The sequence below is a fragment of the Octopus sinensis genome, linkage group LG7 (genome assembly GCF_006345805.1).
Source record: "Octopus sinensis linkage group LG7, ASM634580v1, whole genome shotgun sequence".
NCBI lineage: Eukaryota > Metazoa > Mollusca > Cephalopoda > Octopoda > Octopodidae > Octopus > Octopus sinensis.
In genome coordinates this window covers 27,887,817-27,914,827 of record NC_043003.1, presented here as the reverse complement: position 1 = coordinate 27,914,827, position 27,011 = coordinate 27,887,817, and the positions used below count along the sequence as shown (strand labels likewise).

General features: G+C 38.2%; 1 protein-coding gene across 1 annotated transcript in view; it reads right to left on the bottom strand.

Annotated features, from left to right (window-relative positions):
• The window catches only part of LOC115213906 (arginine--tRNA ligase, cytoplasmic), a 242,583-nt gene that overhangs the window by 201,842 nt on the left and 13,730 nt on the right, over window positions 1-27,011 (bottom strand). Inside the window, exons 2-10 of the mRNA XM_029782885.2 lie at window positions 23,347-23,496; window positions 21,733-21,924; window positions 19,030-19,119; window positions 16,832-17,010; window positions 12,770-12,953; window positions 10,416-10,545; window positions 9,798-9,902; window positions 6,636-6,814; window positions 5,055-5,164 (exon numbers count right to left, since the gene is read on the bottom strand). Coding sequence (XP_029638745.1) covers window positions 5,055-5,164; window positions 6,636-6,814; window positions 9,798-9,902; window positions 10,416-10,545; window positions 12,770-12,953; window positions 16,832-17,010; window positions 19,030-19,119; window positions 21,733-21,924; window positions 23,347-23,496 — 1,319 coding nt within the window. The remainder of the gene's footprint in view (window positions 1-5,054; window positions 5,165-6,635; window positions 6,815-9,797; window positions 9,903-10,415; window positions 10,546-12,769; window positions 12,954-16,831; window positions 17,011-19,029; window positions 19,120-21,732; window positions 21,925-23,346; window positions 23,497-27,011) is intronic.

Genomic DNA, 27,011 nt, shown 5'->3' with positions numbered 1-27,011 from the left:
TTCTCTCTCACAAGATATAAAGGAAACAAAAAATCTACAAAGTCTAATGTGTCTCAATTTTATTACAGATAGCACATGCACCCACATGAAGACAAACACACATGCACCCATCGAGCCCCTTCCACACACACACACACACAAACACCAAAGCCAACACACTACCACCATCACTGCCACCACCATTACCACCAACACTACTGCCATTGCCAACACCACCACCCCCACAGCTGCTGCTACCATTGCCACTACCACAGCCTCTACTACCACCATCACCATTACTGTCACTGCCACTCTCACTTCCACCACCACCACCACGTATCTACTTTCAATGCTGGCACAGGTTGGACGGTCTGAGTCAGTTATTATTCATAGCTACTGTCCTTCAGAGAGGTCGGAGGCTTATGTCTCACTCGCTTGTACATTTAAATTTTGGCATGGTTTCTATGGTCAGATGTTGGTTTTAACACCTACCACCTACCAGAATGTTTTACCATGACATAAATACTACACACGTTGTCAGGCCTTCGATGAGACAAAACCAAGGGATTTTTAACTCATACTCTGCTTTCATTCCCTTATCAACCACTTTATAGTGCAGGCATGGCTATGTGTTTAAGAAGTGTGCCTCCCAATGGCAAGGTTCTAGGTTTAATCCCAGCTGGGCATGTGTCTTCTGCTATAGCACTCTGTGTTCTTATTTCTTTATTGCCCACAAGGGCTAAACATAGAGAGGACAAACAAGCACAGACAAACGGATTAAGTCGATTAGATCGACCCCAGTGCATAATTGGTACTTAATTTATCGATCCCGAAAGGATGAAAGGCAAAGTTGACCTCGGCGGAATTTGAACTCAGAACGTAGCAGCAGACGAAATACCTATTTCTTTACTACCTACAAGGGGCTAAACACAGAGGGGACAAGCAAGGACAGACAAACAGATTAAGTCGATTACATCAACCCCAGTGTGTAAATAGTACTTATTTAATCGACCCTGAAAGAATCAAAGGCAAAGTTGACCTTGGCAGAATTTGAACTCAGAACGTAGCGGCAGGCGAAATACCACTAAGCATTTCGCCTGGCGTGCTAGTGTTTCTGCCAGCTCGCCGCCTTACTATGTGTTCTACCATGACTTAAATACTACAGATGTTGTCATGCCCTAGATGAAACCCTTTTCTAACCCTTCATGGGCCGGCGAGATCCCTTGGGACCCCACAGCAAACTTTAAATGTTATGCAACTTATACATTTTTTATTTAAATGATTTTATATCTCACGACTTTTATTGTCTATAGTTTATGTATGCATGTACAAATTTTGAGTTAAAAATTTCTTGTATATATGGATGTTATAGCATAAAATATGGTCCATCCGGACCTCATTGGCTTTCTCTGAAATTATATTTTTCTGTTCTTTCAGATATTCAGATTTTATTTGTATTTGTACTGGTATGAATCGATATACTTTTTTCTTTTAGTTTTATTTTATACTAGTAGTATCGCCCAGCGTTGCTCAGGTATGTAAGGGAAATAACTATACAAGCATTTTTAGAGAGTTACTTCCCTTATATAACCCGAGCAAAAATCATTAAAATGCGGAAAAATGATGGTAAGTTTTTTTTTAAATCGTAGACTCATCGTATACGCGCGCTAATACCCAGGAGGGCTCGATATGAATGACAACTATAAGATACCCGCTGTTGGTTAAACTGAACCGCAAAATGTGGGAGTAGTTAGGAATCTAAATCGGAGGAGACAGACTCTCACACACAAGACTTCAGTTTTATATATAAAGACTAGCAGTATCGCCAGGCGTGGCTCGGGTTTGTTTCGACCCTTTAGAATTGGAATTTTTGAAAAGTAAAAATTTTGCATTATGTAGCTAGTTATTCTCTTTAAGTGAACATTTTTCTGGTTGAAAAATGCCTTCTTCCATCATACTCTCAATTTTGGTCAACTTGCACTGCAGGGTCTCAGAGGAGATAGTGTTAGTTGAAGACTACCAAACCTGCCATACACAGACAACTTCAGCTTTATATATAGAGAGATTTAGTGTTGTATGTATAGTTTAAAAAAATATTTTTAAAAAGTGCTAAATTTCTTCTTCTGTATCATGCACTCACACATATATACAAGATTAAACAAATGTTACTTTATGGATAGTACGGAAATGCGCAAAAATAAAAGGGGACCCCAATGGTCTTTTGTGTAATTCCAACCCCACCAGCCCATGATGGGTTAATCCCTACACTGCTTTCATTCCTTTATCAATCATTTTATAGGTGTTGGGCATGGCTGTGTGACTACGAGGTGTGCTTCCCAACCACATGGTTCTAGGTTCAATCTCACTGCATGGCACCTTGGATGTCTTCTGCTACAGCACTGGGTTACCCGAAGCCTGGTGAGTACATTTGGCAGATAGAAATTAAAGAACCCCATCAAATGTAGGGGGCACATGTGTAGGGGTGTTACTATTCTTCTTGCTTTGACATTGAATGATAGTTGTAAGCAAATGTTACTGTCATGGAAGCAGTGTCCTTTGTTCATCTTCCATAGAAACGCATCTGGTCATGGGGGATTATTACTTTGGAAACAAGTGAGAGGGTTGGAAACAAGGGCACCCGGCCCTAGAAAATCTGCCTCAGTAAAAATTCCATGTGACCCATGCAAGCATGGAAAAATGGATGTTTAAACAACGATGAAGAGAAGGAGGAGTATTTACAAAATGTACTGAGTGCATTTCATTGTACCAGATGAGAGACCATCATGTCCTCAACAGAAACAAAACTAAGGGCTCTCTTAATCCAGAATTAGTACTTTTGTAATCAGAATTACACATAATCACTTCTGTAAATATACTGATATAATACCAATAGGAATAAATACAACCATGTTCTATGAAAAGAGAAGTGCTATAATTTGTAAATATTGTTATTTATGGGAGTGAAGAGATTGTCATAGTTAAGACAGCCACTATGAAGATATTGAGAAATTACCACTGAAGATAACCATGTGCACGTTCAAAGAAAGAAACAAAACTAGAACCTGAAAATATTCTTGCATCATTCTCACACAACTTTTTCCAATCTGGAATATTTTTAGGTATGTTTTCCAAGGTGTACCGAACCTATTTTCATGTAAGAAAGGAAATTCTTGAGGTATATCTCAAATGATGGATAAATGATGCTGCTGATGATGATAATGATTTCTTTATTGGCCACAAGGGCACAAGACATTGAGGACTACATCAAAATAGGGCTACACACAGCATACAAAAAGGCAAGGTTTGCATCAATCAAAAGGGGAAACAAGGGAAACAACAACAACAACAACAAGGATATAATAAAGGATATAAAAATAGAATTCAAAAAATAAATAAATAAATAAATAAATAAGTAGAATTCCGAAAAGCAAGGCAGTCCACCTCGGGTAAATTGAGAAAAGCCCTCACAAAAAGTTTAGATTACTCTGCTGTTTCAAAGGCATGAGAAGTTCCTTTTTCCAGTTTCTTACCTCCTTTTTGGAAGAGCGTACTCAAAGGCCCATTCATCCTCACCAATCTTGCAACTCTCATCCACCTTTTGATAAACACACTAGAAGGCAGCACCTCCTTCTCTACCCTCATCTTTCTCTTCAACCAATACTTAAAGAAATTGATGAGAGCGTGGCCACATAGGAAATTACTAGCCTTCAAACCTTCAAGATGGGTCCACTACAGCCACTGAGCCGAGAAAGATCAGCCTCCCTTCTCTGCCAAATGAAGGTGGTGCATCAGTATTCACTATACCCTAGGTGAGCAGCTGGATCGTCTTACATGAGACAGCCCCACAAGTAGTTAATGCAGACACTGGACAACTGCATGCCGGACAGTTTCATCCTCCTGCAAACACCTTGGGCAAGTTCAGCTGTTAGCACTTCCGTGCCTGAAGAGCTTGTCACAAACAGGTAATGCACCAATATCGCCACCTTATACCTGTAGCACTACCATGCCAAGGACTTTTGAAGTTGTCCATAATCTCTGACTTGAAAGCCCTCCAGAAGATACCACTCAGATTCTCGCTGATGCTCAGAGTGAATACCAGGTCATTGATGCTCATACTCTCAACTAACCCCCAACAGAAATCTTGAATTGTTTTCTTGCTCAGAGCTTTGTCCAGCTGCTACAATGCTGTGAGAGCCTAGCAACATTCTAGATGACAAATGCCTAACATTGGTCTCTGCTTGACCCATGACAGCATCGTGGTCAAGGAAACGAGCTTCAGAAAGACATGGCACACAAAAGATGTCCACACCAGTTTACCCTTATTTTTAACATCATTGTTGATACAAATGCAGCATCTAAATATTTCTGCAGGTGTGTCAGCTCAAGTGGGCACCAGCAAATCAGGAAGGACAGCATCTCAAGTCCAATACAGAGTGAGTATTAACAGTAGATGGATTTCCAAACCAGTTGGCAAATATATTTTACGATTCCATACTGTTACTGTTTACCTCTCACTCAGAGATTTAATATAGCTTATTTCTCCTTTTTCAAGATCAGCGACAGTTTGTTGCCGGGAAAAGCATATAGTGTTTTGCAAGTGGAATGAGTTTTCATCACTAGCTGTTAATTATCACACACTGAAGACGGGTAACGACTCAGAAACCCAGGTCTGTGTGTATCGCGTAAGGCTAGAGATAGGAGCAATGACCCCACCCCCTCGCAAATACTAATCAGACACAGACAGTGTGCATTGGCCAGCTAGAGAAGATATCTTCCTGGGGCAAAGGACAACAGTAACATAATCCTCTATGGAACTACCACATTTAGTTGGCAAATATATTTTACAATTCTGGACTGTTACTATTTACCTCTCGTTCAGAGATTTAATATAGCTAATAATAATAATAATAATAATTTTAAATATTTGGCAACTCATGGTACCCAAAATTAATTGATAAAATCATTTTTTTTTAAAGTAGTAAAAATATAATAAAAGAAAGCAGAGAAAAACCATGTTTTTGATTTGATTTTTAAAAAACTGAATGAATGACAGAATTTTAAAGAAAATCGCTTACTTGTCTTCACCAAGGACAACACCAAAACCAACATGTTGACAACGAACCACGGATTTGTCATACCATCCCAGCATCTCAGCTGCTTCAAAGAGTGTGGTAAAGTGAGTAGACTGTAAAAATGAGAGAGATCAGGTGATAACAGAGGAGAAAAGGTGGTCATAACAGGTGTAAGAATGGCTGTGTTTAACCTTTTAGTGTTCATATTACTGTTAAATGTAATGCTTATTCACATTATTTTGAATTAATCATGTACCATCTCATAGCTTTGAGGTTTCAATGATGTGATTGTTTATTCATCAAATGGCATTGTAGGGTAGGTGTGATATGCCAAATCTGGCCAGTTTGAACATAAAACAGACAGAATATTTGGGCCGGATAGTAGGTTTAAATGCTAGAGTTAAGATGTTCACTTCACAACCGCATGGTTTTGGGTTCAGTCCCACTGAGCAGCACCATAAGTAAGTGCTTTCTACAAGAGCCCCAATCTTATGGAATTCTGTCTGACCCACACAAGCATGGAAAAATGAGAATTAAAACAATGACAATGATAACCTGCTTTTTATAATTTTTTTTTCATCTAACTCCTAATGAATAACCATAGGATTGCACCTAGAAAGTCACCATCCAAAGCACAAGTCCAAGCAAATTTGGTTTTTGTTTTTGTAGAAGACCAGCAGTCACTCATGCATCCAGCATCCCCTCTCCATGCCACCAATGTTATCCAAGGGAAAGGCAAAGGCTGATACAGCTTGGCACCAGTGACGTCACAACTTCTTTCTACAGCTGAGTGAATTGGAGCCTTGCTCAAGAAATAGAGCCTTGCTCAAGAAATAGAGCCTTGCTCAAGAACACAACACACAGCCCAATCCAGGAATTGAACTCACTACCTCATGATTGTGAGCCTGATGCTCTAACCACTGAGCCATGCACCTTCACATCTAAGTAACTCTAAATAATGGTAATATAAACAAATTATTTCTATATAAAAATTGCAGATATAAATTATTGGTTGATTGGTTTAGTGTTCTGGTCACATTTTATATCATATAAAAAGGCGGGAGGAATAAGAGAGAGAGAATTAACTAACATTAGAAGTGCAAGATGAGTGACTCATAATTTTCCTAAAAAATATACATTTTGTTTTTATTCATGAAATTTTGCAGAGATAAGTTTTCAATGCAATATACTGTGATTACATTTATCTTTCTCTGCACATACACACGTACATACATATGTACATATGCATACACACACGCGGCAAGCTGGCAGAAACGTTAGCACGCCGGGCGAAATGCGTAGCCGTATTTCGTCTGCTGTTACGTTCTGAGTTCAAATTCCGCCATGGTCGACTTTGCCTTTCATCCTTTTGGGGTCGATAAATTAAAGTACCAGTTACGCACTGGGGGTCGATATGATCAACTTAATCAGTTTGTCTGTCCTTGTTTGTCCCCTCTGTGTTTAGCCCCTTGTGGGTAGTAAAGAAATATATGCATACACACACACACACAAACAAACACATATATACATGGTGGATTCCACAAATAATGAATGTAATGAAATATTAAGACTGATAACACACACCTGTCCAGCATCAGTAACATAAATCAACCAATTGCCTTTCTCCTCAAACAATCTCTGTTTAATGGCAGCTAAGTCGGAAGTGTCATAGGTAAAACCACCATCAGATTTTACAACAATCAATGGAACCTTCTGATTTGGAGTAAAAATCACTTTCATGCCTTCTTCAGACACAAGTTTATCTGGATATAAAAGGGTAATACATGTATTTTAGTGAGATAAGAAAATATTAAGTGTTGTAGCAGAGGCTTGAAAATCAATAATTTTTAAATAATATTTAAATGTGTTTAAGCTTTTAACATTTAAACTGGCCAAATCTGGCCAAAATATTCCACCTATCTTTAATGGCTAAAGTGTTATGAAAGGCATCGTCATTCATGGTATATTTGTGAATAAGTCACTAACTGAAATAATTGGATCTATTGTTTATGATAATACTATTTACTTGTTTAAGGGCTGTACTGGATAAATTGTGAAAATAACTCTAACAGTTCAAATATTAAGAAATAAATATACTCAACTTGATTTATAACAAATAATATAGGAAAATGGATGGGTTATTTCCCTTGGCTAGGAAAATGAATGGGTTATTTCTCTTGGATGTTAAAATAAAATATGTTACTGACGTAGTCTGTAATTCCCAGGAAAGTGGGGCTTAACCCTTGGTTCTGTTCTCATAATTGTTTCACTAATCCAATAACAACAATACAAAGTATGTAGCCCTTAAAATGGTTTTTGTGCATTCATAAAGAATACTGAATTGTCTTAGACAGGATCTTGTTTTTAGGAATTCCCAATAAGTTATGAATACCCAAATTGTGAAGTCAGTTATATAATTACATGAAATTAGTTACCCGATAGTAAGAATTCAAATAAAGTACCCCAAAAAGGGCTTTAATCCTTTCCCAGAGTATATAGAACTTAGGAGGAAATACTAATCGTGCATGTATACTAAAATCGTGAAGCATGTTACATAATAACAGGCTAATCAGATATGAGATAATAACAATTCAAAATAAATAACTCTGGAAAGGGCTTTTGTGCATTCCCAAAGAATATTACCCTCAGGGGCACTAGTCTTGGTATATTCGTGAATAAGTCACTAACTGAAATAAGTGGATTTATTGTTTAAAAAATACTATTTACTTGTTTAAGGGTTGTAATGGATAAATTGCAAAAATAAATCTAACAGTTCAAATACTAAGAAATAAGCAAACTCAATTTCATTTTTACCAAATAATTTAGGAAAATGGGTGGGTTATTTCCCTTCGCTATATATATAAGGATGCCTTCCAGGGGCGAATGAGTTATTTCCCTTGGTTTTTAAAATAAAATATATTAGATATATATAAGGATCCCTTCTGGGGCCTCTATTATCGATTCTTTTTCAAAATTCTGAGTATGCAATGAGGTTTTCAGACATGTGTTCTACTCATGTGTCAGGTTCCATCAAAAGTGATAAAACGATGTCGGAGGAGTTAGCTAACAACTCCACAAACACACCCACAGACAGAATCTCCCACATATGTAGTAGATATATGTGGATCCGTACCAGGGGCCCTATCCATCCAATTATAGATTTTTACTACAATTCAATGAACTTAGTAACAAACTGGACGTTACTTTAGCATGTTTGCAAAGTTTCACAAAAATTCATTTACGGGTGTAGACAGCAACTTGGGACATACAGACAACTTGCTTTTATTTAAATATATATATATACACAACAGGCTTCTTTCTATTTCCTTCAACTAAATCCACATACAAAGATTTGGTCATCCCAAAGCTATATTAGAAAATACATTCCCAAGCTGCAATACAGTGGGACTGAACCCAGAACCATGTGGTTGGAAAGCAAGCTTTTATGCCTTTGCTTACATAAACTAGACAAAAAGACAAATTATTTATTGCTTTTACCTTGGAACACAAATATCTACATACATATACATACATAGAAACCTATATATATATATCTACATACATATACATACATAGAAACCTATATATATATATATATATATATATATATATATATATATATATATATATATATATCATAGGTGCAGGAGTGACTGTGTGCTAAGTAGCTGGCTTACCAACCACAGGGCTCTGGATCCAGTCTCACCGCATGACACCTTGAGCAAGTGTCTTCTTCTATAGCCTTGGGCCACCAAAGCCTTGTAGTGGATTTGGTAGATGGAAACTGAAGGAAGACCATCATATATATATACATATATATATATATATGTGTGTGTATATGTTTGTGTGTCTGTGTTTGTCCCCCTAACATCACTTCACAACCGATGCTGGTGTGTTTACATCCCCACAACTTAGCGGTTCAGCAAAAGAGACTGATAAAATAAGTATCAGGCTTACAAAGAATAAGTCCTAGGTTCAAATGACTAAAACAATTAAAAGAATATAAGAATAAACACACAAACACACACAGATATCTACATACTAGCATATAAACAAATATACATGAGCTACAAGGAAGACTGCATTTAGCTGGGGAAACAAATATCTACATACCGTAAATCTTCGGGTATAGTCCGCTCTTGAGTATAATACAGAGGGGTTTTAGGGGGCTGTACCTCTGAAAAACCTAAACCTTGTGTTTATACGCACCCCTTCTCTAATTTGAGTCAAGGAGATCTATATAACATCCTTGGTTTGTAAAAATTGTATACGGTAACGTCCTTTATTATTATTGTATATATAACATAATGCAAACATGTAGCTTTTTTGTGCATTTTGTTTGCAGAAAATAAAGAAATAACAGTAATAACATTTAATAAATGTTGCTTACTGCAAGTTACGGATGATTCTTTTATGACTTCATTGCTTTCAGGCTTAGCTTAAGGTATTTTTGTACCCGACATCACAAAATGCATCTGAATAAACATTGCCGGACAGCAAATAGAGACTCAGACATTGCTTAGAAAATAATTTTCATTTTAAACCTCGTATATAGTATGCACTAGGGATTTTGATCTTTAAATTTTGGGAAAAAAAATGCGGATTATACTCGAGGATTTACGGTACATGTACAGACATCTACACACACACACACACACACACACACACACAAAGGTATCTGCATATGAGTATATATATATAGATATACATGAATTAGAAAAAAGGCAAAATATGAATTGCTATTACCTGAAGACTGCAACTGAGAGACAAGCTTTAGCATTCTGTCTTGGTAGAAAGATTCTCCCCGATCCACAATTTTAATGTTGAGGGCTGAGTAGATTTTCTCAAATTCTGAAAAGGGAAAACAGAGTACTAAATTTGGCGCAACAGTACACACAAAACATGTGACCCAAGAATTCCAATGCTAAAAAGCTTAATTAAAAACTAAAGTATGATGTTCATAACTAGAAACAAACAAAACGCAAATAGACGCAGGAGTGGCTGTGTGGAAATTGAACATAGAACATAACGATGAGCAGAAAACCACTAAGCATTTTGCCCGGCATGCTAATGATTCTGCCAGTTCACCACCATAATAATAATAATAATAATAATAATAATAATAATAATAATGTGTGGTGGTGGTGATGATGACAATGTGATTTAAGAGAGACCTGGCTGTTCTAGCAGTTTGGCCCGTCATGCAGAGGGGTTTTTTTTATGCCCTTATAAGTCCATATATTACTAAATTTTTCCAGTTAATAAGTGAAAAGATGCAATCTTTTACAACTGATGCAATTCAAACATATACACATGAGAAACAATCAAGACAGTACAGGATGCACTTAAGAGATGATTGCGTACCTTGGCGAGAAATGACACAGATTTTCTTCCATGCATCAAGATGAAGTGGATCATAACTCTGCAGCTTCACGACAGCCTCATAAGCACGTTTTTTAAACTCAGGTTCATTATCAAACCGCACTTTAGATTCCTACAAAAAAAAAATGGTTTCAGAAAATTAAAAAATATAAAAGACACCCATGCTAGTGACAGGTAAAAGGTACCCATGCCAGTGACATGTGAGTGGCTCTCATACCAGTGACATGTTAAAGGTACCCATACCATTGACACATAAAAGGCACCCATGCTGGTAACATGTTAATGGCACCCGTGTGGGTGACGCGTAAAGGGCATCTATGCAGGTGACACATAAAAGGACCTGTGCTGGTGACATGTAAAGGGGACCTATGCCACTGACATGTAAAAGGTACCTGTGCTGGTGACATGTTAAAGGCACCCATACCATTGCTGGTAACATGTTAATGGCACCCATGTGGGTGACGCGTAAAGGGCATCTATGCAGGTGACACATAAAAAGACCTGAGCTGGTGACATGTAAAAGGTACCTGTGCTGGTGACACGTTAAAGGAACTCATACCATTGACACATAAAAGGCATTCATGCTGGTAACATGTTAATGGCACCCATGTGGGTGATGCGTAAAGGGCATCTATGCAGGTGACACATAAAAGGACCTTGCTGGTGACATGTAAAGGGGACCTATGCCACTGACATGTAAAAGGTACCTGTGCTGGTGACATGTTAAAGGAACCCATACCATTGACATATAAAAGGCACTCATGCTGATAACACTTTAATGGCACCCATGTGGGTGATGTGTAAAGGGCATCTATGCAGGTGACACATAAAAGGACCTTGCTGGTGACATGTAAAGGGGACCTATGCCACTGACATGTAAAAGGTACCTGTGCTGGTGACATGTTAAAGGAACCCATACCATTGACATATAAAAGGCACTCATGCTGATAACACTTTAATGGCACCCATGTGGGTGATGCGTAAAGGGCATCTATGCAGGTGACACATAAAAAGACCTGTGCTGGTGACATGTAAAAGGCACCCGTGTGGGTGACGCATAAAGGGCATCTATGCAGGTGACACATAAAAAGACCTGTGCTGGTGACATGTAATGGGGACCTATGCCACTGACATATAAAAGGCACCCATGCTGGTAACATGTTAATGGCACCCATGTGGGTGATGCGTAAAGGGCATCTATGCAGGTGACACATAAAAGGACCTGTACTGGTGACATGTAAAGGGGACCTATGTCACTGACATGTGCTGGTGACATGTTAAAGGCACCCATACCATTGACACATAAAAGGCACTCATGCTGATAACACTTTAATGGCACCCATGTGGGTGATGCGTAAAGGGCATCTATGCAGGTGACATGTAAAAGGCACCCGTGTGGGTGACGCATAAAGGGCATCTATGCAGGTGACACATAAAAGGACCTGTGCTGGTGACATGTAAAGGGGACCTATGCCACTGACATGTAAAAGGTACCTGTGCTGGTGACATGTTAAAGGAACCCATACCATTGACATATAAAAGGCACCCATGCTGGTAACATGTTAATGGCACCCGTGTGGGTGACGCGTAAAGGGCATCTATGCAGGTGACACATAAAAGGACCTGTGCTGGCGACACGTAAAAGGCACCCGTGCCAATGGCACATAAAAGACATCCCGTACATTCTATGGAGTGGTTGGCATTAGGAAGGGCATCCAGCTGCAGAAACCAAGCCAAAACAGACTGGAGCCTTATGCAGCTCTCCAGCTTACCAGTTAATGTCAGACCATCTAACACAAGCCAGCATAGAAAACAGATGCTAAATGGAGTCAGTTTTGCTGAACTGCTAGGTTACAAGGACTAAACACACCAACACTGGTTGTTAAGCAGGGATGGGACGGTCAAACACAGACACACATATATACGTCTATATATATATATATAAATATGGGTGTGTGTGTGTGTGTGTATTTGTGTGTATGTGTGCATGTATGTATATCAAATATTTAACAAAAACACAAAAAAGAAATATTACAAAAGCATAAACAGAAAATTCATAGTTTATTCCTCATCAGTCAACATCCAAAAGATCATTGCAATTTCATGCCTATATATATCTGTATTATAGACATGTATTACATACATGTGTGTGTGTGTGATGGGCTTCTCAATTTCCGTCTACCAAATCCACTCACGCTTTGTCAGCCTGAGCCTACAGAAGACGCTTACCCAAGGTGCTGCACAGTGGAGCTGAACCAGAAACCATGTGGCTGATAAGCAAGCTTTTTACCACACCTACGTCTGCACCTAGTATCAAGAAAGAAACAGTATCTCACCTTGTAGAATGCTTGCAGGTCAGAAATTGCTGGTGACTCTTTCTCAAATGATGGGAATTTGTCTTGAAGATGGACAATGAGCATACCAAACTGGGTGCCCCAGTCACCAAGATGGTTCAAACGTAGGACATCATGACCAACCCATTCCAACAATGTAGCAATGGCATCACCGATGATCGTAGACCTGAAAAATTGAAAACAGTGTTTATTAACAACAGGACATTCTAGTTGGAGCTAAGATTTTGACTCATAGCTCTTAACCTAAGTGGTGGCAACCTCTTGTGAAGAGGTTTTACAAAGGATTGAGAAATGTCAAGAGGCTACTGTTTTAAAAAAAGGTCTTGATATTTTTGTATTACCATTATTATCATCATCAGCATCAGTTTAACAACCACTTTAAAAACCCTCACCTATTTCCAAGCAAGGTAAATATTCCCCCATGACCAGACAGGTTTTTTTTTTTTTTTTTTTACAAATAATGGCACATAAAATGCACCCATTACACTCTTGGAGCAGTTGGCACTAGGAAGGGCATCCAGTCATAAAAACCATGCCAAATCAGACTGGATCTAGGTGCAGCTCTTCAGCTTAACAGTTTCAGTCAAACCTATGCCAGCAATGGAAAGCAGATGCTAAATGATGATGATGATGATGATAACTGGAAACAAACAAGAGTGCTTTTTTGACAGTCATACAACTGCCAAGTGATGTAAAAACACATACACACAAACATACACGTGGTACATGCACACATACACAAATTCAAGCTTATTTCAGTTACTATCTGCCCAATCCACTCACAAAGCTTTGGTCAACCCAAGGTTACAGAAAACATTAGTCCAAGGCACCTCACAATAGGTCTAAAGTAAAGATTATTAAGTTAGGAAGCTAATTTCTTAACAAAACAGCTACACGTAAACCATATTAAAAATATAATATTAAGCACAGGTATAATACTTAGGCTCTTTTGTGTTTTTTTATATTATTAAACCTTTTAGCATTTAGATTTCTTAGTCAAATACACTGCTTCTTCATTCAAATTGCTTGTAGCATCAAGATTTCAACGATGTGTTTGTATATTTTTAGAATGACATTGTAGGATAGGTGCGAGAGGTTGGATCTTGTCGGTTTTAACATAGGACCAGACTAAAGGGTTAAAATGTTTGTTGGGATTAGAAAAGAAGCTGGACATGTTATCAGTAAACACAAGATCTCGCAATTATGGCTATGTGCTAAGATGTTTGCTTCCTAACCATATGCCCCAGGGTTCAGTGCCCCTGCGTGGTACTTTGGAAATGTCTTCTGTTATATGCCAGCACCAACCAAAGCTGCTTGAATGGATTTGATAAATAGAAACTGAAAGAAGCCCGTCACATATGTGCATGCATGCATGTGTGTGTGTGTGTGTGTGTGTGTGTGTGTGTGTTTGTGTCTCCTTGTTTTGACATCATGTGACAGTCGTAAACGATTGTCACTGTCATACACAAGGTGTCACTGATTTCCCATTCTCTGCGCAAACACATCTGGCAATGGGGAAATTATTACCTTGCTTGGAAACGGGTGAGAGTCGATGATAGAAAGGGCAACCAGCCATAGAAAATCTGCTTCAATAAACTCCATCCAAGTATGGAAAAGTGACAATAAAAATGCTATTGCTGATGATGATGATGATGATGATGATGATATTTCCTCACTCCCACACAATATCACCACCTCCAGCACCACATAATAACTGACAACAATATCTTCCCTACCACATAATACCATACTTCTACATTCAGACATTGAATATCTCGAAAGTATACTTTCACTTTCATATTATTCCATACTTCTAACATTACTGTCACACAATAGCTCACAACTATATATTCACTGCCATACAATACCACACCTTAACATCGACCTCAGTGCTCAACTGGTACTTATTCTATTGACCCTGAAAGGGTGAAAGGCAAAGTTGACCTCAGTGGCATTTGAACTCAGAATGGAAAATCAGAAGAAATGCTGCAAAACATTTTTTCAGCAGAGTAGATGATGATGATGATGATGATACTACTACTACTAATAACAACAACAACGACAACAATAATTATTATTATTATTATTATTATTATTATTTCAAATTTTGGCACAAGGCCAGTAATTTTGGGGTAGGGAACTAGTTGATTACATCTACCCCACTAATCAACTGGTACTTATTTTATCGACCCCAAAAGGATGAAAGGCGAAGTCAACCTCAGAAAACTTGAACTCAGAATGTAAAGATGGACAAAATACCACTAAACATTTTGCTTGTTGTGCTTACAATTCTACCAGCTTGCTGCTTTAATAATAATAATAATAATCCTTTCTACTATAGGCACAAGGCTTGAAATTTGGGGGAGAGGATTGGTCCATTACACCGACCCCAGTTCTCAACAGGTAATTATTTTATCAACCACGAAAGGATGAAAGGTAAAGTCAAACCTGGCAGAATAATAATAATGCCTTTTAATTGATGTGTCAATCCCAACCGATGATAATGTATCTCTAAAAGAAATGGAGAAACTCTCAAAATAGATTTGGAAACAGAAATAACTTGAATGTGGAGCCTAAAGACAGAAACAATCCCTATAATAATAGGTGCATTAGGTATGATTAAAAAACATACAGACAAATACATAACCAAAATACCAGGACTTATTAAAATATAACATACAGAAAATAGCATTACTAGGCACAGCACACACCCTATGTAAAACACTTTCAATACAGTCAAAATGAGAGAATTACAACAAACCACAGCACATACCCAAGGCACACAGAGCTGCACTCAGTAGTGCAATGGAAGTACATGATAAAATAAGACAGCTGAATAATAATGATGAACTCTCCTGTCAAAGACGTTAGAACATTCAGCTTTTGCCAAACAACCAACCTGCGCAGTGATCAAATGTTCATGCCACACTTTAGCTTACTCTCGCCATTAAATTGATATTATCTGAATGGGACCAGGCATCAAGTGTCAAAGTATTGGGTTGTCCGGAAAGTTTGTGCCGATTTATAGTAGCTTACCTTTCGACTTATTTTAGAACATGTTTGAGTCCATAAAATAGAATTTGACTACACCTTCATTTAGAGCGTAGTTTAAGCTATCTTTTCGTGGAAGAAGGCTTATATTCCTATAACCTGTGTTAATTCTGTAACCCTTTAAAATGGAAGATAAGAAAGTTCATTTTCAGCACTTGATGCTTTTCTTTTTCCATAAAGGGAAAAATGCCTCACAAGCAACCAAAGAAATATGCGCAGTTTATGGTGATGTTTCTTTATCCAAAAGAACTGTACGGAAGTGGTTCGCAAGGTTCCGAGCTGGAGATTGTAGCCTTATTGATAAAGAGCGATCAAGCAGACCATCCTGATGACCAAATCAAGTCATTAATTGAGAATAACCCATATTGCACAGCCCGAGAATTGGCAGAAAGCCTCAACCTATCAAAATCCGTCGTTAATGAGCACCTGGTAAAGCTTGGGTAATAGCAAGTATTTATTGACCTTTTTCTTTCCTTTAAAAATCGGCACGAGCTTTCCGGGCAACCCAATAATTGCAGAGCAATGAGATGAAGTGTTTACTCAAGAACACCGTGCATCACCTGGTCCAGGAATTGAAACCATGATCTCATGATCTGAGTGCAAAACCTTAACCACTAGGCTATGCGTCCTAATTATAACAACAATAATAATAAGAGCACTCAGAGAGCGCAAACCTCCACCAAGGCAACGATTAGCCAGAGATGATCTTAAAAATGAAAAAAATCTGAAATAAACTCGACTGCTCTCACAAACAAGAATACTAAAAAATAACCTGATCGCTCTCAAAAATTAAGTGAAAAAGCAGGAAATATAATCCAGAATCTTTGTCTGGTACCGGATCAATCCCAAAATCTCAAAATATAATCAGTTCATGCCAGTCATGAGGCCAAACATCCCTGAAAGTTTTATGCAAATCCATCCAGTGGTTCTTGCGATATCTTGCCCACAGACAGACAAACAAACAAACATGACTAAAAACAATAATAAACTTACCTGAGATGTCCAACATGCATTTCCTTGGCAATATTTGGAGATGAGAAGTCAATGACAACATTACACTTTTTGGCAATGTAAGGCGGCTGGACTCCATTCTTTAAAAGTTTGCTGATCTGCTTTGATACATAATTCTTAGCCAAAAAGATGTTGATGAATCCTGGGCCAGCTATGTCCGTCTAATCAAACAAACATAATGCCAAAAGACAGGTTTCAGTAACTTTAACTCTTTTGATGCCAATCCCCACCATGGCCACCACAAATCTCCTATTTTAAACTTCATTGTTGTATAAGTAAGTTTCAAAGTAATAGTTTTAATTAATATTTTTAAAAGCAATGAATATGTACACACTTGTGTGTTTAGATATATTGCCACATAAAAAGCACCCGTACTGGTGCCATGTAAAAAAAGCACCCACTACACACTGTAAAGTGCTTGGCTATAGGAAGAACATCCAGCTATAGAAACCATGCCAAACAGTCTGGTGCAACTCTCTGACTTGCCAGCTCCTGTCAAATCATCCAACCCACACCAGCATGAAAAACAGATGCTAAATGATGATGATAGTGATCTAAATTAAGACCTTCCACCAAAATTTCATATTTGAACTTTTAAACCCAAACCAAACAATAACAAATACTAAAGAATAAATTTATTCAATAAAATCGCCATTGGCTTTAGGCATGGCCTCCAGATGACTTTGGAATCTCTTGCAAATCTTCTGGATGGTCACCTTGTTTAAGTTAGTGAATGCTGCCATAATCCTTGCCTTCAGGTCATCTTTGGTGTGTGTGTGTCATATGTCCAATTTGTACTTCCTTCTATAAGCAATCTATAAGTGTGGTCTGTGTACAGCCTGTTCTGACGTTTAGTACCATGTTTTGTGTTTTTTGTAGTTCTATTGTGCTTTGCTATGGTGTGGTTGGTAACCTGAACAGGCCTGCCAGGGTTTTTTGATGGATATAATCTGTTGTTTGTACGCCACTAGATAATGTAGGCTAAGATACACAAAGCTAGAATAAAAGACAGAGGAAGACTTCTGATCATACATTTACCCAAACAAGGCTAACCCAGGGCTAAACAACATCTATTCACCCATCAATCTTTGCCAACTGTTACTGGAAGGGTCATGGTAGTAGGGTCCTCCATAAGGTCCTATCAGCAACAACAGTCATTAGACTTTCTTGCTGGATTCCCAAGTGTGACAAAGTGAGATTATGGATATTAAGCAACCATCTCATTCTTAGTCAACCCTTAGGTCTGCTGCCAATTGGCTTAGCTCGATGAATCCATCTTGTGATTCTTTCTTTCGACTTTCTAATCACATGTCTGTAGTGCTGAAACATCAACAGAGTAGTTTGAGCTGGAGAGCCTTCCTGATCTCCAAGCCCTGCACTGTCAAGTAACATTACTTCAGAGATCCTTCAGAGGGGCCCCATTTTCGCTGTTTGTATTTACAATCTTACATTTTAGGTTATTACCCAACATTCGTAAAAAGCACCCACTACACTCACGGAATGGTTGGTATTAGGAAGGGCATCCAGCTGTAGAAACACTGCCAGATCAGACTGGAGCCTGGTGCAGCCTTCTGGCTTCCCAGATCCCCAGTCGAACCGTCCAACCCATGCTAGCATGGAGAACGGACGTTAAATGATGATGATGATGATGGTTCACGACCATCTTTAAACTAATTTGTGCCCCTCTATATTGTCACTCAAACTGGAAGAAGCAACAACCAAATCTTCTTCAAATCATACTCTACTATCTTAAAAAGAAAAAGTCAATGGCACATTACACAGTAGTGTCCTAGATATACTTTGTCTCAAAAAAGTTTATGATTGTCATAACTACAAAATCTGAACTACCAACAACTTCATTATTTTCATTATTTACATTTGACGGATATTTGTCCTCATCTTGTTTGTTGTTAACACAACGTTTCAGCTGATATACCCTCCAGACTTCATCAGGTGTCTTGGGGAAATTTCGAACCTGGGTTCTCGTTCCTAAGGTATTTTTCAATGCTGTTAAAATTATTATTATTCAGGTCACTGCCTGGAATCAATCTCAGAATCTTGGGGTTTGTAGCCCACGCTCTTAACCACTATGCCATATGCCTGCACTCTTAACCACTACGCCATATACCAACAACCTCCACTGTTGTAATTTTCAATGCCCATATTTGATATAAACTGACCTTTTCGATATATTCTGTTTTCTGGAGATGGTTCAAGATATTTTGGGCCACTTCCCTTGGATTAACTTTTACACCTTTACTCTTCAGCAGCTGAAAGCAGAAAATGTAACAAGAATATTACTGATTGAGAGTTTTGCAATAAAATATATATAAAGCTAGAATGCTAAGACGTGGATAGAGGTGGTCACCAAAAGGTTCTGATATTGGATTAGAGAACCACAACATCACAATTTCAAACCTTGTTCTAGTCACTGCCATATATATATTCTTTTATTCTTTTACTTGATTACAGCCAGGCTGGAGCAGTGCCTTGAATGGTTTTGGTCGAACAAACTGATTTATTCTTTGTAAGCCTAGTACTTATTTTATCGATCTCTTAAGCTGAACTGCTAAGTTACAAGGACATAAACACACCAACACTAGTTGTCAAGCAGTGGTGGGGTGAGGTCAAATACAGACACAAAGGTACACACACATGCAGATATGTACATACATATACACACGCACACATATAATGGGCTTCTTTCAGTTTCCGTCTAATAAACCTACTCACAAGGCTTTGGTCAGCCTGTGGTTCTAGTAGAAGACAGTTGCCCAAGGTGCCATGCAGTGGGACTGAACCTGGAACCATGTGGTAAGGCAGCAAGCTTCTTACCACACAGTCATGCTTGTGCCTATGCATATACTGGGTTGGCAAGAAAGTAATTTCGATTTTTGTGTGTGAAATAAACATCATTATTTTTCATACAAAGAATGAATTTTAATCAATTATAAATTTTCCATTTTGTTCCATGACCTTTTGCCATCTTTCTGGCAACTTCATGATTCCATGGTCATAGAACTTCTGGTCCTTATCAGCCAAAAACTGAAGCAAGTGCAATTTCAGGTCATCATCATTATTGAAAGTTTTACCATTCAAAGAATTTTGCAAACTTCGAAATAAATGGTAATCTGATGGTGCAAGGTCAGTGACATCACTTCCCAACCAAGCTACAATAATTTTTCATGAGTTAGCAAGGACGTGTGTGGTCTAGTGTTGTCATGATGGAACACAATTCCTTCACAATTTGCCAATTCTTGCTGTTTTTCTTTGATTGCTTCCTCCAAGTTCATTAGTTGTTGACAGTAAGCATCTGACTTAATCATTTGGTTCCTTAGAAGCAGCTCAAAATACACAACACCTTTGTAATCCCACCAAATTGACAGCACGACCTTTTTTTGATGCAATTCAGCTTTTGAATTTGTTTATGCTGGTTCATTATGCTTGGACCATGGTCGTTTTCAATTAATGTTATTATAGACAATTCATTTTTCATCAACAGTGATGATTCATTTCAAAAAAAGGTAGACTTCAATGCATGTAAGCTAAGTAAGCTAAAAGTAATGGCTATCAAATGTCAAAAGGGAAAAAATGATAACACTGACAAAAGTCATTCAGGAGAATTGTAATTTTATTTGTGAAAAACGAAATTACTTTCTTGCCAACCCAATATCTTTCTTTTATTTTTTACTTGTTTCAGTCATTAAACTGCAGCCATGCTGGGGCACTGCCTTGAAGAATTTTTAGTCAAATGAATTGACCACAGGACTTATTTCCTTAAGCCTGGTACTTATTCTATTAAATTCTTTTGTTGAACCACTAAGTTACAAGAACAAGAACACACAAACGCGGGTTGTCAAGCAGTGGCAGGGGACAAACAAAGACAAGAACACACACAACGATATATATATATATATATACATAATAATAATAATAATAATAATAATAGTAGGGAATATAATTCCAAAACTTACAGGGAAGAATTCAATTTAACAATTTTACATCGAGTTTCACAATATATAATATATGTATAAAATTTAGAGAAAAACCACTATTAAACAATTCAATAAAGAAAGATGTTATTCACACCATATAGAAAAAACATACTATAAAAAAACTTTATTTTAAATCAATAAAGTACAATAAATAGTAAACAGTTTGCTATTTGTTGTACTTTATTGATTAAAAATAAAATTTTTTTATAGTATATTTTTTTCTATATGGTGTGAATAACATCTTTATTGAATTGTTTAATAGTGGTTTTTCTCTAAATTATATACATATATTATATATAGGAGTGGCTGTGTGGTAAGTAGCTTGCTTACCAACCACATGGTTCCGGGTTCAGTCCCACTGCGTGGTACCTTGGGCAAGTGTCTTCTACTATAGCCTCGGGCCGACCAAAGCCTTGTGAGTGGATTTGGTAGACGGAAACTGAAAGAAGCCCGTCGTATAAGCACAGCAGGTCGTTCTGCAATCCAAGGTACTTTGGATGGGCTGGGGCGGCTATGCAAAACTGGTGCAGGAAACAGCCATGAACTCACGTTATATGCGTGCATGCGTGTGTGTGCGTGTTCAATAGACGTCTTTCAGTTCTGTCTACCAATTCCACCCACAAGGCTTTGGTTAGCTCGAGGCTATAGCAGAAGAAACTTGTCTAAGGTACAACATAGTGGGACTGAACTCAGAACCATGTGGTTGGGAAGCAAGCTTCTTACCACACAGCCATACCTACACCAGTGTATGTATATAATCATATCACCAAAATCTCAAAGCTATGAGATAATGCATGATTAATTCAAAACAATGCGAATAAGTAAGTATTACAGTTGACAGTAAATCGAATGCTAAAGGGTTTAAAAAAAGTAACACTGGGTACTTACCTGGCAAATACTCATGGCACTGTTGCATTGGTAATCGCCAAAGTTGGGTTTATTGGTAGGAGTGAGCATGACAGGGGCTTCAGAACCCAGATCAGGATAAGCATCTTGAATAGCAAGGGCAAAGATCTGCTCCATGAGAACATTTAGACATATCATGTGGTTACTTTCTTTCATCTGCTCCTTGGCAAAACTCTGAACAAAAAGAGAGAGAGGCAGAGAAATTAAAGATATGCAAAATCAGTACAATTAGCTATGTGGATAAGGTGCTGGATTACTGATCATGAAGCCTAAAGTTCAAATCTTTTGTGGTTTTGCTGTTTTTCGTCCTTTTTTTTATGTCTTTCGTCTGAAAGACAGCATCTCTGATATTTGCAGGCTTTCTCAGAATCTCAGTGTCTTATTTATGCTCTTGACCAAGGCATCCAACTTTGATTACTTCAGTTTGCCTGACTAAATAAAAATAAAAATAAAATGCCCCCAAACCAACAAAGAAGCTTGAATGTGGTCTATCAAACTGCTAGAAATAACAGCCAAATTTCCTTATACCTACAAGCAATTGTCTTAAGAAAATTGAAGAACATATGGGTTAATGTAGTCTAGAATGCAGCAGCAGCAGCAGCGGCGGCGCCACCACCATCATCATCATTATTATTTAATATCCATATTCAGGCTGGCATGGGTTAGATGATTTGACAGGATCTGATGAGCTCAAGGACTGCATCATATTCCAGTGTCTGATTTGGTATATTTCTACAGCTGGATGCTTTTCCTGACACTAACCAATTTATGACATGTACTGTGTGCATTTTCTGTACCACCAGCACTAGTGAGGTTGTCGTGCAGTTTCCCAAGTGGGAGAACTTCATGCTAGGAGATGATGGGCAAAAGATAGGTTAAACGTATGAGAAAAGAGACCAGAGCAGAACAAGCTTCATGCTGTAGAGGAGCTACATAACTAATCACATTTTAGGAGAGAGTGAGGGAGATCAAGTGGAGCCAGAAAGCAATGAAGAGGGTGGGGTTACACTCATCCAACCCGAATCAATAAACAGGCCTCCGTGCCGGTGGCACGTAAAAAGCACCATCCGATTGTGGCCGTTGCCAGCCTCGACTGGCCCCCGTGCCGGTGGCACATAAAAAGCACCATCCAATCGTGGCCGTTTGCCAGCCTCGTCTGGTACCTGTGCAGGTGGCACATAAAAAGTACCCACTACACTCACGGAGTAGTTGGCGTTAGGAAGGGCATCCAGCTGTAGAAACACTGCCAGATCAGACTGGGCCTGGTGCAGTCTTCTGGCTTCCCTGACCCCAGTTGAACCATCCAACCCATGCTAGCATGGAAAACGGACGTTAACCCTTTAGCATTTAAACCCGCCAAAAGTATTCTGCCTGTTTTATGTTCAAACTGGCCAGATATGGTCTCTCACACCAGCCCTACAATATCGTTTTAAAAATTAACAGCTACCTCATCAAAATCTCATAGCTACAAGATTAATGAATAATTAGTTCAAAACAATGTGGATTAAAAAGCATTAATTTTGGCAGAAAAATGTGAACACTAAAGGGTTAAACGATGATGATGATGATGATGAAAGAAAATAAAAAGAAACTCACACTTTTCAAATGGTCAAGTTGGTACTGGAGTTTAACATTTTCTGACTGAAGTGCTTCTACTTCTGGTGGTAATGCCATGCTTCCACCTGCAATGACCTCTCCCTTCTTCAACGCTGCAATTTCAGTTTCAATTTTGTTGATTTCATTTTCCTGTATTAATTGAAAAAAAAAAAATTAAAATGGCACACATACACACACATTATTATTATTATTAGGCACAAGTGTGGCTATGTGGTAAGAAGCTTGCTTCCCAACCGCATGGTTCTGGGTTCAGTCCCACTGTGTGGCACCTTGGGCAAGTGTCTGCTACTATAGTCTTGGGTCAACTAAAGCCTTCTCTGAGTGGATCTGTAGAGGGAAACTGAAAGAAGCCCATCATGTGTGTGCGTGTTGCGTGTGTGTGTGTGTGCGCGCGCTCGCGTATCTTTGTGTTCAAGGTTGACTGAAACAAGTAAAAAGAATAAGAGAATCAAATTTAATTAATTCAATTAATTTAGACTTTTCATCTTTTGCTTCATTTCAGTCATTGAATTGCAACCATTCTGGAGCACCAGCTCGAAGGGTTTTAGTAAAACAAATAAAATCCAGGAGTATTTTTTTTTTTAAACTCTAGTACTCATTCCATCGATCTGTTTTGCCAAACAGCTAAGTTACATGGAATGTTGATATTGTTCACAAAGGTAAACAATATCAACATTGAAGGCATGAAAGTGTAATGATCTTTTAGACATTGACTGATGAGGAATTAGCTACAAATTTTCTGTTACTTATGTTTTTTTTAAAATTTTCTATTTGTTTTACACACACACAATCAAATGAATAATAACAGATGATGTTATTATGCACTAAGTAGGGTTGGCTATGGAGTGGACAAACTAAGGGAAGTAGCACTCAACATATTTGGTAGGGTTTATATTATCTAATAACAGTTTGACTCAGCTCCATACCTGGATATCTGACAAAATGGGTTTCTTGTACAAGCCCATGAGACTAAGTCATATAGAGCCAAGTCAAAGTTGCTATGAATTGTGTGTGTTGTTCAAAAATTTACAAAAGAAACAGAGACATGTCGAAGAACAACAAACAGGGTGTATTAGTTTGATACTCAGGAAAAAATGCAAGAAGTTTTTAACATTTCGAGTCCAAGCTCTTCTGCAGAATGGAATGAGGAGTGAAAACATATGAAGACAGAAAAATAGGGAGAAAAATAAAATGCGTCTCAATCAATGGTTATACCATTACAAAGTGAATTTAAACTGAGTATTCAATTACCAAATTCAAACCAAAGAGAATGGTAATAATTATTGAGGGCTTAGTGCAGTTTCGCACCGCTCCTTGAAAAATGCATTTTTTTGAAAATATTTTTTCAGATTCCTACATTTTAGATGTTGGAGTTTACGAATATGCAAAGAAAAATTATTTTTTAATTTCATAGACCCCCACCCCCACCCGCTGAAGATTTTTTTTAAACCACCCTTTCCAACTTTAAAATGCCCACCTCAACCTACCCTTCTCCAAATTTTGAATTTTACAAACTTCACCCGCCTCTCTGGCGGACCTCATGCACAGTCACACACCCCATCACATGCACACACACACACCCCATCACATGCACACACACACACACAAAACAGACGTTTCCGTTTTTAATTTTTTTTTTTTTTTCAGCTGGTTCCTATGTTTTCGGTGACAGAGAATCCGAATATGCAAGAAACCAAGTTTTGAAAATGTTAAATTCAATAAGCATATAGTTATGTGTCAAAAGAGATAGATATATAGAGAGAAACGGATGGAAATAACTAGATAGACAAATAAACAAATGGCTGGAAAAAGTTTTACGATTGTTTAATGCAAATACAAGTAAAACGCAAATTCCTTTCACTTCAATGTTTTTTGTCTATATTAAATTTCGATTTGTCTGACATTTAAAACGTAGGAATCAGGGGAAAAAATGTTTTTTATGCATTCTTGAAGGAGAGGCGTGAAACTGCATTAGCCACAATTATTAAATAAATTGTCGTGAATAATTTATTTATTTATTTATCTATTTATATAATTATGATCTGAGAAAGTCTTACAAAAAATTTTGTTCTTATTTTTCAAAAGATGAAACCACAAACAAAAGAAGAAAAAAAAACGAAATTACAATAGAAGCTTATAGAAAGAAATATAAGCGAGATAACTACAAGACTTGTCGAAAGAGTAGCTTCCCCTTAAACGTAAATGCGGCTTTGGTCATTTGAAGTTATTTCTATTTCAAGGCTGGTTTTTTAAAATCATATTCTAGAACATCCTGTGGAGACGCGTAGCTTACTGGTTAGGGTGGTTTCGATTCCTGGACCGAGCGACACGTAGTGTTCTTGAGCAAAACACTTCATTTTACATTGCTTCAGTCTGGCATCCCGTCCAGGTGGGGAATATATATATATATGCCACAGAGACTGGGAAACTGGCCTTAGGAGTCTATGATTCAGAAAAGAATTTTACCTTCAGGACAACACAGCCCATTCACGTAGGAGGTTGCTTGCAGAAATATATCTAAGTTTCACTAGTTTGTCCGGGTTTTCTTCTAGGAATCATCATCATCATTTAACGTCCGTTCTCCATGCTAGCATGGGTTGGACGGTTCAACCGGGGATCTGGGAAACCAGAAGGCTGCACCAGGTTCCAGTCTGATCTGGCAGTGTTTCTACAGCTGGATGTCCTTCCTAACGCCAACCACTCTGTGAGTGTAGTGGCTGCTTTTTACGTGCCACCCGCACAGGTGCCAGGCGAGGCTGGCTATGACCAAGATCGGATTGGTGCTTTTTACGTGCCACTGGCACGGAAGCCAGTCAAGGCGGTGCTGGCATATATCCAAGAAACGTCTGAATGTCATGAGGTCTTTTTCTTTTGCCATAACATTGAATAATGCTGGACCAGTTGAGGTAAAAACCGTTTTTGCAACATTGTTATGTAAGTCTGACTTTTGTAGAGGGCTTATGGCCCTGTGGTCAAGCCTTAGGGTAACTTGTGAATGTGATGCCGTCATTATTTGTACAGTATTGATGGCATACTTTCTACAGTGTATAAAAAAATGTAGTGCTCATGGCCAGTGTCAGAGAGAATAATTGTTTGGTTAAATTTTTATTTTTTTACTTGTTTCAGTCATTTGACTGCAGCCATGCTGGAGCACCACCTTCAAAGGGTTTTAGTCAAACAAATCGAACCCAGACTGATCTTTTTTAAGCCTAATACTTATTCTATCAGTCTCTTTTGGCGAACCACTAAGTTATGAGGACATAATCACATCAACATCAGTTGTCAAGTGGGGAGGGGGGAAAACAAAAACACACACATATATACAATGAGATTCTTTCAGTTTCCATCTACCAAATCCACTCACAAAGCTTTGGTCAGTAGAAGGAACCTGCCCCAGATACCAAGCAGTGGGACTGAACCCAGAACCACGTGGTCGAGATACAGTTGTTAGTCAAGCATTTCTTTGACGATCTGACCACTTCACTCTACATTAACTGTGTGCTAAATTCAATTATTTATAATCACTGTATCATGACGATCGGGGTCTTTGTATTCTCTCTCTCCCCAACTAAGGTAACCATGTATCTCCCCTACAGTAAGATACCTGTTTCTGTCCTTCTACCATAGCTTAACTTCTCATCACT